The 15,717-nt window shown below is 42.0% G+C and overlaps 2 protein-coding genes across 2 annotated transcripts in view; both read right to left on the reverse strand.

The window, feature by feature from the left end:
* LOC148852516 (DNAJ heat shock N-terminal domain-containing protein) overlaps positions 1-718 on the reverse strand; it is a 39,891-nt gene extending 39,173 nt beyond the window's left edge. Inside the window, exon 1 of the mRNA XM_088946480.1 lies at positions 138-718. Coding sequence (XP_088802606.1) covers positions 138-539 — 402 coding nt within the window. The 5' untranslated portion in view covers positions 540-718. The remainder of the gene's footprint in view (positions 1-137) is intronic.
* A 10,409-nt stretch (positions 719-11,127) lies between these two features.
* Positions 11,128-15,136, reverse strand: LOC148852517 (uncharacterized). Its single transcript, XM_088945814.1, has 4 exons — positions 13,790-15,136; positions 13,391-13,682; positions 12,357-13,150; positions 11,128-11,625 (listed from the first exon to the last, which is right to left on the reverse strand). Exons 1-4 carry the CDS (start codon positions 15,134-15,136, stop codon positions 11,128-11,130), a joined length of 2,931 nt encoding a protein of 976 aa, XP_088801940.1.
* Between the last annotated feature and the right edge of the window lie 581 nt (positions 15,137-15,717).

Here is a 15,717-nt window from a genome sequence, read left to right on the forward strand (position 1 = left end):
CAAAGACTCTGCATATTAATATTAAATAGATAAGAAATGTGTCAAATGTTATAACCAAACACGAAATCAATACCAGAGCACTAATCAAGCCCTCAATTTAAAAGAAAATAACATGAAGAACAAGAACATAACTGTACCTGTTTCAGGTCATCAGCAACATCAGGAAATTTTTCCAGGATGTATCGAACAACGACCTCAGGAGACTTCTCAGACTCTGGGAGCTCCAATTCATCACTCTCAGACGAACTTGAATCATCTCTCTCAGCAGCTCGTTTTCGTTCCTCTCTCCGCAATCTCCGTTTCTCCTCTTTCCTTCTTTCCTTCCTATCCCTCCTTTCTCTTCTCTTCCAGCGCCTTTCTTCCCTCTCGTGCTTCTCCTTCTCCCTCCTACTCGAATTCTTCTTATGCCGGTGTCGACTCGACCTATTCTCGGAACTTCGATCACTTTCTGAGCTCGAATATGAAGATGAAGACCCACTGGCCTCGTCCAAATGCTTCTTCTTCGATTTACTGCTTTTGCTGCTACGATCGCCTCCCATGTTACAACTTACAACAAACCTCTTCCTCTCTATGAGAATTCAGCGGTACAGAGCTGCGGATTTGGGTTGAGGCATTCACCTCTCGCAAATTCGTTCAGGTGCGCCTCTGAGCGTCGCGAAACGGGGTCACTACGGTTTGAATTGGAGTTGCGATGAAAAATAGGGTGAGCAAAGAAAAACCGAAAAACTGAATCGAATCGAAAAATCAATCGAAACCGAACCGAACCGAAGGTATTGGTTCAGTTAACCAATATAGAAAATCGGCGATTAATCGAACCGACCCGTATACATATATTTTCATATTATATATATATATATATGCATTATATATAAATATATTTATAATATATAATATATTATTTATTATTTAAAATATAATATTTTATATATTTATATATTTTTTATAATATATATTATGATGTACATGGGTCGGATCTTATCCTGGCCGTCTACTGGTAACAAAATATATAATATATATTTTTTTACTACTCTAAGCTCCCTAACTCTCTCATGACCTCGTTTCAGCTATCTTTACTCAGGCCTCATCCGACCCCTTGCTACTAACTTACTAATTTGATTGTTGGAGTCTCCACCCCTAGGATAACACCCGAAACCTCTAACGTGTTCCCTTGCTTACAAGTCGGGCATAGAAGCCCTCGGATCCATTAGCCCTCAGACTCAACTAGCCATCGTCTACTAAAGCATAATTACATTGTTGCTCTAGGCCCATCCTTAGCAGCAACAATTGGCATTGTTTATGGGAACAATTGCTAAGACTTCTCCTAAGTAAACACTTGCTTTATGAACAACTAAACTTCCAACATAATGGTTGATAACCATGACAACATTCAAAACGCTCAGAACATGGTCACCATGGACCAATTCAAAATGGTCCTCAACTAGCTCGACAACATCACTCAACGATTAGACAAGGTGGGATTCCTGTAGGACGCTGCCCTCAAGGTAGCCACCCTACTAGGAACCATGGGCATCAAAGTGGACATTCCACACATGCTCCACTAGTTCAATGCCCCTTCGACCCCAAGAAAGCCGACCCCTCTGTATCCAATAGTAGCAGCTGATGCGCCAGCCAGCCATTGAAGATCTCTTGCCTTCCCACAGTTGATAGGGGGGGGAGATCCAACAAGGTCCCGCGACAACCATCGGGACCACGAACAACATTACCAAGTGGAGAGCCCCTGGGATGAAGGCGGACACTCTGGCCACTATAGTCCCTCTCCAAGGGCTAGAGGCCGACGCCACGCCTCTCCCTCACATGTGTTAGACCTTTGCGACCTCCTCAACGACTAACAGGCCCAAAGGAACCAAGACGTGCATGCATTAGAGAACTTTGGGAACGGATCCAACCTGTTCTGTGTCTGAGAGGACCAAGATGAGGCCCAGGTTCCCATCAATCATAGGATTGTTGACTAACAGGCGCAGATCAACGCCATGCAAGATGAACTTTGGCAGGTTAAGGAGGGATGAGGTGATGCCTCTACAAGTTAGAACCCCTCGTCCAACAAAATGGACGCTTTCATGAACTCCACCACATCGGAGCCTCTTCCACCTCACTTTAAGGCTCCCACTTTAGAGATGTACGATAGAACCACCGACCTGAATGACCACCTTGAAATCTTTCGAGCGCTCATGCATCTTTACAGGTATTCCGGTGCCTTGATGCATTAAGCTTTCCAAGCGACCTTCAAGGGAGCCACCTGCCGATGATTCTTCAGGCTCCCACCTCGGTCCATAAGTGTTGGACAGTTTTGTATGCCCTTAGTTTCAATCAGAATGATGTACATTATGAGTTTATTGTAAATGAATAAAAGTGCATATTTGATTCATGCTCCCTTGGTATGTTTCTGTGTAATACCTTTAAACTGGACACTTAATGAGACTCGTGTTAGTTTAGAATGTTCACAGCCAGTGGGTCGGTCTGGGGAGACCTATCCTGATAAGGCTGACACTGTTGTGCCACCAAGTCGGTTGGGGTGGCCTGTCTCAGCTGCCAGGGTGAGACCCTAGGCACATACAGTGTAGGATTAATTGAATCTTTGAACTGGACCACATTTTCAGTATTGCCCTGGACCTTGGAGATTGATGGGTAAAACTGGAAAGTTACACCCGACCCCTAGACTCGATTATGATACTGCACTAGGTGTCAGAAGACAGTCGTCTCCCTCATGAACATCCGACAGAAGTGCAGAGAGAGCTTGCGGCCCTACATTGACTACTTCAAGAAGGAAGAACTTGAGGTATGAAACCTCGACTCCTCGGTCTACATGCATGTAGCAATCAATGGCCTCATGCCAAAACCCTTCAAGTGATCGTTGCCAAGACCGCCCAAGACCAAGGTGGAATTTTTGAAGAAGGCACAGAAGTACATCGCCGCCTAGGAGGCCTTGGCTAGCAAGTGCTAGGAAGGTGAAGCTAACCCTAGCCGAGGGGGGTCAAAGAAGAAAAGAAAGGATAGAGACAGTCGCGGCCATGGCCACAACAACAACAAGGACTCTAACAAGAAGCCACCAACCCCATCCTTCAATAAATACACACCACTCAACTCCACCCGAACGCAAATCCTCATGCAAGTAGGGAAGGAGGACTACATGAAATAGCTAAAAAAGATAAAGAGTAACCCCAAAAGGGGCAACCCAATGAAGTATTGAAAGTACCACAACGGCATTGGCCATAACATAGAGGATTGCTACGACCTCAAAGATGAAATCGAGTCCCCCATCTACCATGGTCACATGAAGGAGTATGTAGAGGGTGATGCCGACGCCTTGTCCTCACAATAGCAACAACAACACCACAACAACTTGGTCGGGGTCATCGATGTTATTGTAGGGGGCACGACCTTGGGTGGAGCCTTGGCATCGGCCTGAAAGGCCTACGCTAGGCAACTCAACATCTAGGGGCCAACTCCCAAGAAGACAAAGAAAGACGAGGTCATCTCCTTTCAGGACAATGACCTAAAGGGGGTCTAGGTCCCCCATGATGATACATAGGTGGTGTCGATGACCATCACCAATTTCATGATGAAGAGAATCTTCATTGGCAGTAGATCATCAGTTGACATCATCTTCTACGATACTTTTGAGAAGATGAAGCTGACTCCAAAGCAGCTACATCCGACCAACGTGCCACTTGTCAACTTCTCTGAAAATGTCATCAAACCAGAGGGAAGAATCACCCTACCATCGGAACCCTGGTTGGATCTAATGATGGGCTCAAACCAAGCCCATGTGTCCAACTATAAAATAGTGGTCTCAGACCAATCCTCAGGAATGGTTGGGAAATCTATCTTGCACTCATTTGTTAGTAGAGGAAGTGAGGAACTATGTAACTTTTCAAAGAACTGAAAGAATGTTTTTTGTGTTTGCCAAGCAAATAAAAAAAAAGTTTGACCTGTGCTAAACCCAATATAACTTAGTATCAACATAAATTTTGTGTATTTCAATTAACACAAAATATGTAGACAAATTACAAAAATAAATTTGTAATAAAAAATACAAAGGATTTGAACTCTCTTTGATTTCTGCTCAATGATGTGAGCAATCTGTGATTGAAGGTCGAATTTGGTGAAGATGAGGGCCGTTGACATATTCCTCATACTTCTTGAAGTGTTGACGTAGATTTCCTTGATTTTGGTGCTTCGGGAGATTTGATGTAGATTTCTTCACTTCGGGCTTCGCACTTGATCAATTGTGAAGGATGTTTCTCTAAGAAGGCCCTTTTGTGGTGGCTTGATCTTCTTTGAAGAGCTTGAATCCAAGTGAGTTGCAAAGAACTAAGAAGTTTTTCCCTTCTTTCTTCTCTTTTGATCTTGAAATTGTTGAAATTTGTAGGAGCTTGTAGTTGCTTGCAACACTCAAGTGTTGGTGTGTGAGAGCTTCTTGCAATCTGATTCTCCAAAAAGGAAAAAGAACCATCTTTCTTCATAGGCAAGGCTATTTATAGCCAAGGGTTAAGGTTGCCACCTCAACCCACTTAGCTAACCAATCCCATGTGAGTGGGGTGTTGGGTTAGCATTAACTCCTATACATGCACCATTATGTAGGAGTTAGTGGTCTTGCCTATGGGACGACCCTATTATAATAGGAGATGGGTCAAATTGGACTTAATACACTTGGAACCTTAAGCCACCAAGACATATTTATGTAGACTTGGGCCTTGGCCCCATGGAGGCCCATATTATTTAGAGGCTGTCATGTAAATTAAGCCCATTTATCTGTCTTAAAAAAATTCACATGTCTACAAATGCCCCTCAATGACGAGGTGACGAAGTTCGGTGCGACGCCGATGTCCTCAACAATGTTGATATCCATGTTGGATGGTAAATTGACTTGAATGTTTGTGGAGATTTTGTTCAGCTTGTAGGCATTGAGGAGATGTCATGACATGTGGCTAACCTTGGTTAACTAAACCCCAAAAGAATTTGCAAGTCTCATAACCAATATTCCTTCTACAGAAGTTGGTTTATGTAATGTTCGATTTCCATAGACTTCTTTTGCTTCTCTAATTCTCTTACTCTATTAGCTACTTAGTCAATCCATTAGTTGGGGTTTTCTATTATTGTATCAGAGTCTCATAGGTCATTGGATTCTTAGTACAACACGAATCTCCTTCTTCATAAATACCCAACCTTCCATCGAATCTTTGTTTATTTTCTATTGACCGCAAGTCTTGAAGCAAACTTTCCCTTTTTGATCCACAAAAGTCTTCCTTGTTATCGTCTTTTGCTGTGAAGATTACAAGTTCATCGAAACCATCAGATCTTACACTAGTGCTTTCAACTGTTACTTCCTATTGAAATATAGTTGGGGCCATTGGGTAGTACTCGTAGTGGGCTCTCCTATTGCAAATCTGGTAGCCTACCATCGAAATTAGGTATTTGACTTTCTTACTTAGATATCCATTCAACCATGTAGCTAACCATGTGGTTTACATGCACTCTTTGTCCTCTTCCTTTTCTTTATATTGTTTTGGTTAGTTTTTGTTTCCTTCCTCTAGGGCCCGATAGATGCTCTCCCATTATACCTTAAGAAATTGAGCTGCTAATTAATGTTGTTGAGGTAATGAGAATGACCTGTATGATGTTTAAGACAATAAGCAAGAGTAACTTGAGAAGTGATGTAGTTATCTCTACCCTTGATTCCTTCTAAATCAACCAGTTGACCTTGCACATCCAACGAATTGAGACTCAACAATGCAATGAGGCATGACTCTTCTTGCTTTTTACCAAATTTTGTTTGCTTTTATGATTTTTTTTCCTTTTTTCTTTGGCATTCTTCTTTTAAAATGGAGCATTAAAGGCACATTGAAATCTTGCTAACCAAATGTCACCTCGTCACCATGGGATGTAACATACATAGCATAGCATCTATTGTCCTTCCGGAGCTATGTTTCTTGCATGGACTCATTTGGCAAATGATGTATGCCTTGCTTTGTATGAAGTTGACTTGCTACATGTCACTTTCTAAGCCTCTTTCCAATACATAGGTAGCAATTATACCAATATTGTGTATCATTTATTTATTTTTGGCTAACTTGAATCGCAACAGAAATGATCATAATGGAAACACATTGATTAAAGCTCCTATAGACGTTTTAGGTGTTTCATCTAACAGAATGATAGATAGTCATCATATCGCCATACTAAAGCTCCCACTTGATACTAGCATCAGTATAAACAATGCCTGGACTCTCTTGGCATGGTGCTCCTTTTCAGTTGTTGAAACCGAATGTAATATTGGATTTAACCTTCGAGGTAGTCACTTTGTGTCAATGAAAAGGAAGTGACTTGTTGCTTTTGTCATACATGGTGTTCTTGTGCTCTGGTATTGACAATGCATTTCCTTCTCCAAGGATATGCTTCATCAAGATTTCATTCACTTCATCTTTTTGTCACCTGGTGCAAGGTGTCAATTCCCTTTTTTTTGTTTATGGACTTCTTGGCAGTAGAAAATTTGTATTGCAGTTGAGTTCGAAACTGAACAAGGGTCTTGTGGTGAATGACTGTTTTTGTAAGAAGATTTTGGTATTTCATGTTCATTCCCTTCCTTTAAAATTAGTTAGGGACTTGCATCGGTGATATTTGCATTAGTTATATTTGTTATTTTTCTCCTCTTAGCAAGATGAAATCTCATAATTGTAATTTTGCTCCTACAGGACTATAGATTTGGTACATTAACTCAATTGGCACACTTATACGACTTCAGACTTCATCAGTAGTAGGCCCTCGTAGACTTTTAATGGTTTGGGGTCCCTAGGTCCAGAGCTTTGTAGGCTTTTAGGTCTAAGGTCTCTTGGATTTAGGGATTAACTTACATAGAGCTTCTTCACCAGAGAGCCACAACATGTGAAGCTTCATCATTAGCGAGCCCTCGCAGACCTTCAATGGTTTGGGGTCCCTAGGTCCAGAGCTTTGTAGACTTTTGGGTCCGAGGTCTCTTGGATTTAAGGGTTAGCTTGCATAGAGCTTCTTCACCAGAGAGTGCCACAAATGTCTTGTTTCTTCAGTTTAAGGTAAACATTTCATATGGTACTAACACTCTTACTTTGCTTATGCAGGTAATGGCTTCCTCTGGCTCACCTTGTCACGATGTCTCTTCATCATCTCCTACACCCTTTCTGTCAAGGAGTTTACCTCAAGAAGGGTGGGTGATGGAGCATGTGGATCCCGCGTTGAAGGGACAGTTCCTTTGCTTTCCTAGCATACTGGTAAAACCTCAAGGGTCAAGGAATGCTCATCACACTGAGCTCGTACTTTCTGATGATAGGTCCTTATGGTTGAAGTGGAGTTAAACCAGAACCACTTTCAAGGTTGATAGAGATTAGTTGGTACCCCGGGTGCCATGAAATATACTAAGGGGATTATATTACTATGCCTTGGCAACCATGCTTAAAACATCCTTTCCACCATACCGCTACAAATAACCATCCATTTCCCTATATTGTAAAGAAGATACAATAAGGGTCCATGAAATGGGGTTTTAATTTGAGCCCAAGAGGGGAGATTCAGTATCTTAGCCAATTTTGGGATTGGGGTCGTGAAGTATTCAACCGTCTTCGAGACATAGGGAACATGAAAGAATTGAGTCGAGTGGTCCATGCAGCTACTCGTGTGTATAGTCAGCCTGACAACATTTATAGAGCCCTATGTGAGGTTTGGTGCCTTGACACAAACACTTTTGTGACCAATCGAGGTGAAGTCGGAATATCTCTTTGGGACATCCAACCGATCTTAGGCCTTTACATTGGTGGAGAATATTATGAGGAAGTGATTCCCAGCTTAGAGGAGATAATGTCTTCTAGTCCACATGGTTTGCCTCGTTCATGCCATTATTTGTTCAAAGCCTATGCTCAACTTGCCTTCAAAAAAGGATCCGACTGAGTTACTCATGCAGATTGGCTCGAGTTCTGGTATACAACAAATGAAAGGATTCCAAATCCTCACTTTCTCCAGGATTATAAAGACGCCAAGTTTGGATATGACTTCAACAAGAAGACCAAGGAATATTATGCAATCAGGAAAGTTAATAGGCCTTTGCAAATGAGAGGAAAACAAGTCAGCTCGAAGAGGTGCAAAGAAAATCCATTTGTCAGGTTAGGATTTCCTAAGGATCAAGCAATTGAGAATGAAGCCTGGATAGCAGCCTACTTAGCTTTGTGGTTGTGTTGCTTTGTTTTGCCCTCAAATGATCTCAACGTTCTTTGTCCCGGAACATTCAAGGAAACATCATGAATGTCTCATGGCATTACATATAGCTTAGTTCTTCTTGTGCTAACAAGCATTTATCGGGGCCTTTCCGATACATATGCACAAGTAAAGGGGTCATCTAACTCCCTTGGGGCATCGACGTTTGCATTTCCTGGACATTACTTGTATGCTTGGGCTGGAGTATACTTTGTTAAATGTGTATTCATTGATGTTCTGTCGACTTACGGATGACCTCTCGTTGAGATGTTCAAAGGTCTCTTGAATGCCTACTTCTTCTATGAGGCAAAGGCCAAGTCAGCTCGAGACCTCATTCGTGGAGCCATGTCAGAGAATGACTTTAGTTGGAGACCCAGAAAATTGTAATATAATGTTCAGAATCTTGGAAATCATTTAGGCGATGATTCTTGCTCCATAGAGTTTAGAGAATTTATGTTCAACATTCGCCCTAGCTATGTGATGTTGCATCAAGCGTCTCATTGTTTCTTGGAAATGTAGAGCCCATATAGGTTTTCTCGTTAGTAAGGTTTCCATCAAAGACTTTCGGGGTCTCCAAAGTACTTATTTTATAAGGCCAGTCCTCACCAGCTCTATGGCTTATGGTTATCCCTTACTCAGGTGAATACCAATGCTACATTTTATATTCTAGGGCTTGTTGGACATATTGATCACCAGTGTGACCCTAGTTATTTGAGTTGGTGGATGTAAGGTGTAGGAAAAGCATTAGAGGACATTATTGTGAGGACCTTATATTTGAGTGAATTAAGTGGGACAACAGATCACAGTAAATTTGTAAAGGTGCCTAGAAAGATCCTAAGGAAAGGAAAGATAGTGAATTCAAGCAAGCAGCCTCCAGGTCCTCCTTTAAAGAGAGGTCATGATGATGACCCCTATTGCCACTTCTCTTTCCAATAGTGAGCATCATCGCCAGAAGTTAGTGAAGATACATGGACCTAAGGCACTGTTCTCACAATCCCAAAATGTAGTTGAGTTGGATGGCGATCCCAAAGAGGTAACAACTTCGAGAACATCCTAGCAACATATACTCACAGATGTTGATGCTTCTCAGAATCTAGGAAGCAGACAAACTTCCTCCACAGCAACCCGTGACAAAGAGACTAAAGTAGCTGCTGATGCAGTAACTAACCAATCATCAGTGATTAGTCCGCCTTCTTTAATTTCAGCTCCTACCTTAGATCTGTCGCCTCGTACCATTGCTAGTGGTAAGATCTATACTTTGTATTTTAATCTTGTTTCTATTTCCTTAGTTTTTTCACTAATGCAGCCTCTCTATCTTGCAGCCTTTTTTCCCGTGCTAGAGGATCATCACTTGGAGCCATTCCCAAAGATACCTCATAATGACACTATCGGCACAGATGTCATAGAGAATATACTGGATATATTAGGAGATAACATCAATGACTTTTCTCTTCCTGACGATGAAGCACTTGGCATGCATATTCTAATATGCAAGGTAGAGAGCACACTGAGGAAGCACAATCCCTTTCATCCCACCATTCTCATAGTGTCACATCTTCCAATTCTCATAAAATTTTCTCTCCTTGTTCAAAAAGTCCTTTTACAGATCAAGTAGTGCCAGAGTTTTCAAGTTATTCCAAGTGGTCAACTAGTCCTATTGGAGATTATGCAGCACGTGCATGCTTCCTTAAAGTGGAAGGAATAAAAAGCTTCCTGAAGGATGAATTGGAGCCTATAAGCAAGAAAGGTTTCAATTACATGAAGGGTTGGCGGACAACCGAGTTTCCTTCGGTTGTAGAGGCCCTTGAGGACGTTTTCCACCTTAATACTTCTCTCTTGATTCAAAAAGTTGATTCATTGTTATCATGCGTATAAGATTACCATGCTTAGAGAGATACCATTAAGAATGCTCCAACCGAAAAGCAAAAGGAGAAGGAATTATCAATTTTATCCACAAAGGTGGATGCACATGCAAAGAACACATTTTCTATCAATAGTCAAAGGAATCAAATTAAAGTAGATCTTGCCATTGTCGAAGATGGACAATGTTAAATCAAGGCAAAGTTTCAAACACTTGAGGATGAGAGGCAAAAAATAGAGGAAAAACATTATTCCTTATTATCTCGAGATAGTGTTCTTGCCCAAGACCAACGAGAGGCTGAGGTGGCAATTGCAGCTACAAAGGCTCGATATGATGACCTAAAGCAAGCGAAGGTTGAAAGCAAAGAAGTGTAGGGAATAGACAAGATGAGGGCTGAACTTCTAAAGGCATTTGAAGCTCTCTCGGAAGCATATTGGATTCACCAAGGTCCCAAGTGCAGGGAATGTTTTGGAGAGACAATTTTCCTCTTTCTTGTTTTTTTTGCATTGTAAATGCCGTACTTGAGCAATAAAATTAAAGTTCCCTTTTTCTATCTATAAAAAGAAAGAAGAAACCTTTATATTTGACATTTACTTTAAGCCTTTCACAGTTTAGGCTCATGTGGGCCAAGAGCGTTACAATGAAAAAGACTTTTTTTTTTTGCCATTCGCAATTTAGGGTCATGTGGGCTAAGAGCATTACAATGCAAAAGACTAGGGGTAGTACCTCTTAAGTTACTTTCCATTAATGGGCCCAAGACGTAAACCCTCTGGCATGACAAGAAGATAAGCACTATTAGTGTAGATTTCTTCCACCACGTAAGGCCCATCCAATTTAGGGTCAAATTTCCTCCCTAAATGGTGTGAGAGAATGATAGGTCATCGAACAACAAGGACAAGATCTCCTTTCTAAAAGGAGCGAAGACGAACCTTCATGTTGAATGCATGAGCCAAACGAGCTTGGTAGCACTCTATTATTTGTTAAGCTTCTAACCTTTTCTCATTTAGCGCTTCGAGATCAATTAGTCATAGCTTTGAATTCTCATCTTCTGTAATTCTATCTTGAATAGCCATCCTTAGAAAGTTCATTTGTCTCTCTAGGGGAAGTACAACTTCTACACCATATACTAAAGCAAAAGGAGTTGCATTTGTAGCAATGCGGTAAGATGTTCGATATGCCCATAAGGCCTCATCCAAGCGTTCGTGCCAATATCTCTTTGACTTGGACACAATCTTCTCAAGTAATTTGCACAGAGTTTTGTTAAAGGCCTCTGCAAGTCCATTGGCTATTGCATTGTACATGGTTGAAAACCTCTGTTTAATGCCAAGCTTATTACAAAATTGTGTCACCAGTGCTGCTGAGAATGGCTTCCCGTTATCCGTGATTATGTAACGTGGAACACCGTAGCGGTAGAAAATGTAAGTCCGAAGGAAGTTGACAGCATCTTCTTTCTTTACTTCTTGAAGAAGAACCGCTTCAACCCATTTGAAAAAATAATCCGTTGCTGCTAGGATGAAAAGATACTAGCGAGAAGACTTAGGCAAATGACCAACCGCATCAAGTCTCCATGCATCAAATGGCCACAATGCAACTGTAGAATGTAAAGGTTTTGGTGATTGGCGAATAAAGTCCCCAAGGAATTGACATGCCTGACATCTTTTGGTGTATTTGGTCGAGTCTTGTACCATTGTTGGCCAATAGAAGCCCTTTCACTTAAGGCGATCATGAAGCTTAGGTCCTGACTGATGAGCACCACAAATTATAGAGTGTGCTTGGTCAAGTGCACTTTGGACTTCGTCTCCATGGGTACACCTCATGTAGACATCATTGAAGGAGCGTCTATAAAGGTTGTCATTGTAATATAGGAAACGAGGTGCTCGATGCCGTATCTCAACTCTATGCTTGGGACCTTCAGGCAACTTCCCATGCTACAAGTAGCCGATGAAGGGTTGTCTCTAGTCCTCAACATCTATAATGAATATAGAAGCCACATTGCTTTCTTGCTCTATTTGTTCTTGAGGTGACTTGGGGGGAGAACCCATTTTGCACAAATGGGTATTGTTGTTACTTCATCACCCATGAGTGCTAAGATTGTTGCTAGATTGGCAAGGGCATCTGTTTGCTTGTTTTCACTTCTGGGTACATGTTCAATGGTATCATGCTCGAACTCTTTCAGTAATTGGATTGCACAATGGTGATAGGGAACTAGGTCATCCTTGTACATCTCATACTCTGACTTCAATTAGTTGATTACCAACTTTGAATCCCCATATACTGTGAGGTGGTGGATTTTCAAGTCAATGACCATTTCTAAGCCAATGATTAAAGCTTTATACTCTACCATGTTGTTAGAGCAAAGCTCAGTTAAGACAAATGAGTATGTGAGGATTTCTCTTTGTGGCGAGACAAATACAACATCAGCACCTGCACCATCTTTACATGTTGTTCCATCAAAAAACATCATCCATGCTGGTAAGATGTTTATGTAGAAAACCTCTTCATCAGAAATGTGTTCGGAGAGTTTCCAATCTATTGGAATAGGGTGATCTACAAGAAAGTCTGCTAGTGCCCATCCTTTCATGGCCTTTTGTGGGATGTAGATGATATCAAATTCTGAGAAGAGGAGAGCCCATTTAGCTAGTCTCCCTGAAAGGATAGGTCGTGTCATGATGTATGTGAGGGGGTCTACCTTTGAGATGAGGTGGACAGTATGTGCCAACATGTAATGTCGTAACTTCTTCGTGGCAAAAATGAGAGCAAGACAAGTCTTCTCTATGGGTGAAGAGTTCAACTTGGCTCTTATTAGTGTCCGAATGAGGTAGTAGAGTGTATTTTCTTTCCCTTCCTCATTGACTTGTGCCAACAAGGCTCCCAATGACTGCTCTTGTGTAGCGGTGTACAGGATAAGCGGTTTCTCAGGAATTGGTGCGACAAGTACTAGGGGTTTGAAAAGGTATTGCTTTATGCTCTTTAAGGCATTTTTGTGGGTCTTATCCCACTCAAATTGAATATCCTTTTTCACCAGCTTGTTGAATGGTTGGCAACGTCCTACCAGGTTGGAGATGAACCATCGAATGTAATCCAATCGTCCTTAGAAACTCTTCCACTCTTGTAGGTTCCGCAGCTTTGGCATGTTTTGGATAGCATCAATCTTTGACTGATTGATTTGAATCCCTTGATGGCGAACAATGAACCCGAGGAACTTGCCTAAGATGGCTCCAAATGCACATTTGAGAGGTAGCACTCGACCTTCTTGTGAAGAATGTCATCGAAGATTCGTTGCATTACGCGTATGTCCAAGTAAAACATCCTTGTGCTCATGAAGTAGTTTGAAGTATTTGGCTTCTTCTTTAGGGATAAGGAGTGCACTGATGTAAATTGGTCTAGGTTCCTCTTTAGTTCCAAGGTTCAACTCCTTCAAGTCATCCACTATTGTTTGGCCTCTCTCTTCAAAGGTAGGTGGAGCAGGCTTAAGTTCTTCATCTAAAGAAGTGTTTGACTGATCTTCATCCTCCTCCTCCTCAATGGAGATGTGATTAACTGAGACAATGTCTTCATCCTTAGTTATCCCTTCATTTTGCTATTCCACGTCTTGTCTTGGTTGAAGGTTTAACTTTGATTGAGAAGATGATGGAGATGTGACGGCAATAGTCTGTTGACACCCTTGGACCCTATGTGGGAGAGTACCGAAGTCCTTTGTAGTTGCGCAGAAGACGTTGGAGCAGCATATAGTCCTCCAAGCATGTCGAACACTGATTGTCTTTCTCTTGGTTCTCCTAGCCAATTGAATACTAAACTCTGTTGTCTATGCTTCTTTTCCTTCTTGTCCACCACTTCTATAGTGATGTGGTTGGATGACGCCTTCTTCTGTGAAATTTGAGTTGGTGGATTTTGATGGTATCCTAAGCCAACCTTTTGCTGAGGGATGTGGGAGCCTCCACTTTGTAAAGCTCTTTGTGTCTTTGTTAAGCCATGGGCTTGTCCACTTGTAAGAACTGGCTCAAAGTCCCCTAACTGACAATTTTCACTTTCTTTGTACCCTACCTTCTTGAGGAGCTTCTCAGCGTTGGGGTCAAACCACCCTTCTTGATGTTTCCCTACTTTATTGGTTGATGGAGCTCTAACAAATCCCTTTAGTGGAGGTTCAAAAACCAGTGACTTCGATGTTGCGGAGATTGGGAGCACAAGATTCTTCTCAAGAGCTTCAATGTCACTCCTTGATATTGGTGCAGTGCTTGGTGCAGCCATTACCTCAAAAGGTAGTTGCCCTTCCCTTCTCCTCGACTTTGGGGTGTAACGAAGCATGGGGGCTAATTGGTTACAAGGAGAGGAAATCAATGGTAGAGTTGTTGGCAAGGTAGCATATGCATGTTGGTTTTGTAGAGGCTTCTTGTCACCACTTGAAGATGCCTTTTCCTCTTCATGCATTGTGTCTTCCTTTTCCTTCCAGACCTTCTTTATAGAAGGTTTCGGCATAGAGACTGGAAGAGCTTCTAAGATGACCGTGTCAGCATAGAACCTCGCATCAGCAAAATGCGCTTCGGCTTTGTTGAAAGGCTTAAGCTCGGCTTTGAAGCAATAGTGCCATGTTGAAGGAACCACTCCTGTCTCATGCAACCACGGATGTCCCAAAAGTAGCTGGTAGGATGTCTTGGTGTCGATGACATGTAGAAGGACCGAAATTGTTAAGTCCCCTATTTCTATCTTGAGACACACCATGCATACAGCACGCTGTCCCTTTTGATTGAAGCCTTGGATTGTCAACTTGCTCTTTATCAATTCATCATTGTCAATCCCAAGTTGTTTCATAGTGGTTACTGGCATGACGTTGACGATAGATCCACAACCAATGAGGATGCATAACATCTTTTGTTCATGAACATATCCAACAACATACAGGGGTCTGTTATGTGGACGTGACTTGAGTTGTAGATCCCCATCTATGAAGGTAATTGTTGCCATGCAATCCGCGCAGTCGTCCCCTTTTGGTACTTTGCTTTGGTACTTGTTGGGGAGAATCAGGGTCTTTGCCATTGCAATGCAAACCTTCTATGGTAGTTGTAGTGCTTGGGTAAGGCTCAGGTGGGATGAAACTTCTTTTAGTTGCTTTCTTACTTCTTCATCACACATGGGGTGCTCTTGAAGAAGCCTTGTCATGTCTTCGTCCTCGTCGGATGAAGCTTCTTTTGTTGATGGTGATGTTTCCTCTTCGTCAACTATCACCATGTTTGTTACTATACACTCATCTGGGAAAAGTTCTCTTAGCATGAACTCCCAAAGGGTTATTGGAGTCGGATGAGGCTGTTGAAGTGCTTCTTCTTCACTAGCTTGTGGTACTTGAGGTGCTTTTTTCTTTGGCACTTTCTTCTTCTTGGAGGCATTGTGTACTCGTCGTCTTCTAGTTCGCTTTGGTTTGGTTAGCCCAGGGACGACGAGACGAGGCGCCTTGTTCTTATGCCGAGAGACGACAATCCATCCGATCTCGTCTTGAGGAGATGTTTTTGAGTCTCTAGAGTAGATGGAGATAGTTTTGCCCCCATTCGAAATGATTCCTTCCGGTTAGTAGCGTACTTCTCCTTGAGTTTCTTGCTAGTGAAGGTGGACTACCCATCTTT

The sequence above is a fragment of the Nelumbo lutea genome, chromosome 5, assembly GCF_056320005.1.
Source record: "Nelumbo lutea isolate HS-2025 chromosome 5, American lotus-T2T, whole genome shotgun sequence".
Lineage (NCBI taxonomy): Eukaryota > Viridiplantae > Streptophyta > Magnoliopsida > Proteales > Nelumbonaceae > Nelumbo > Nelumbo lutea.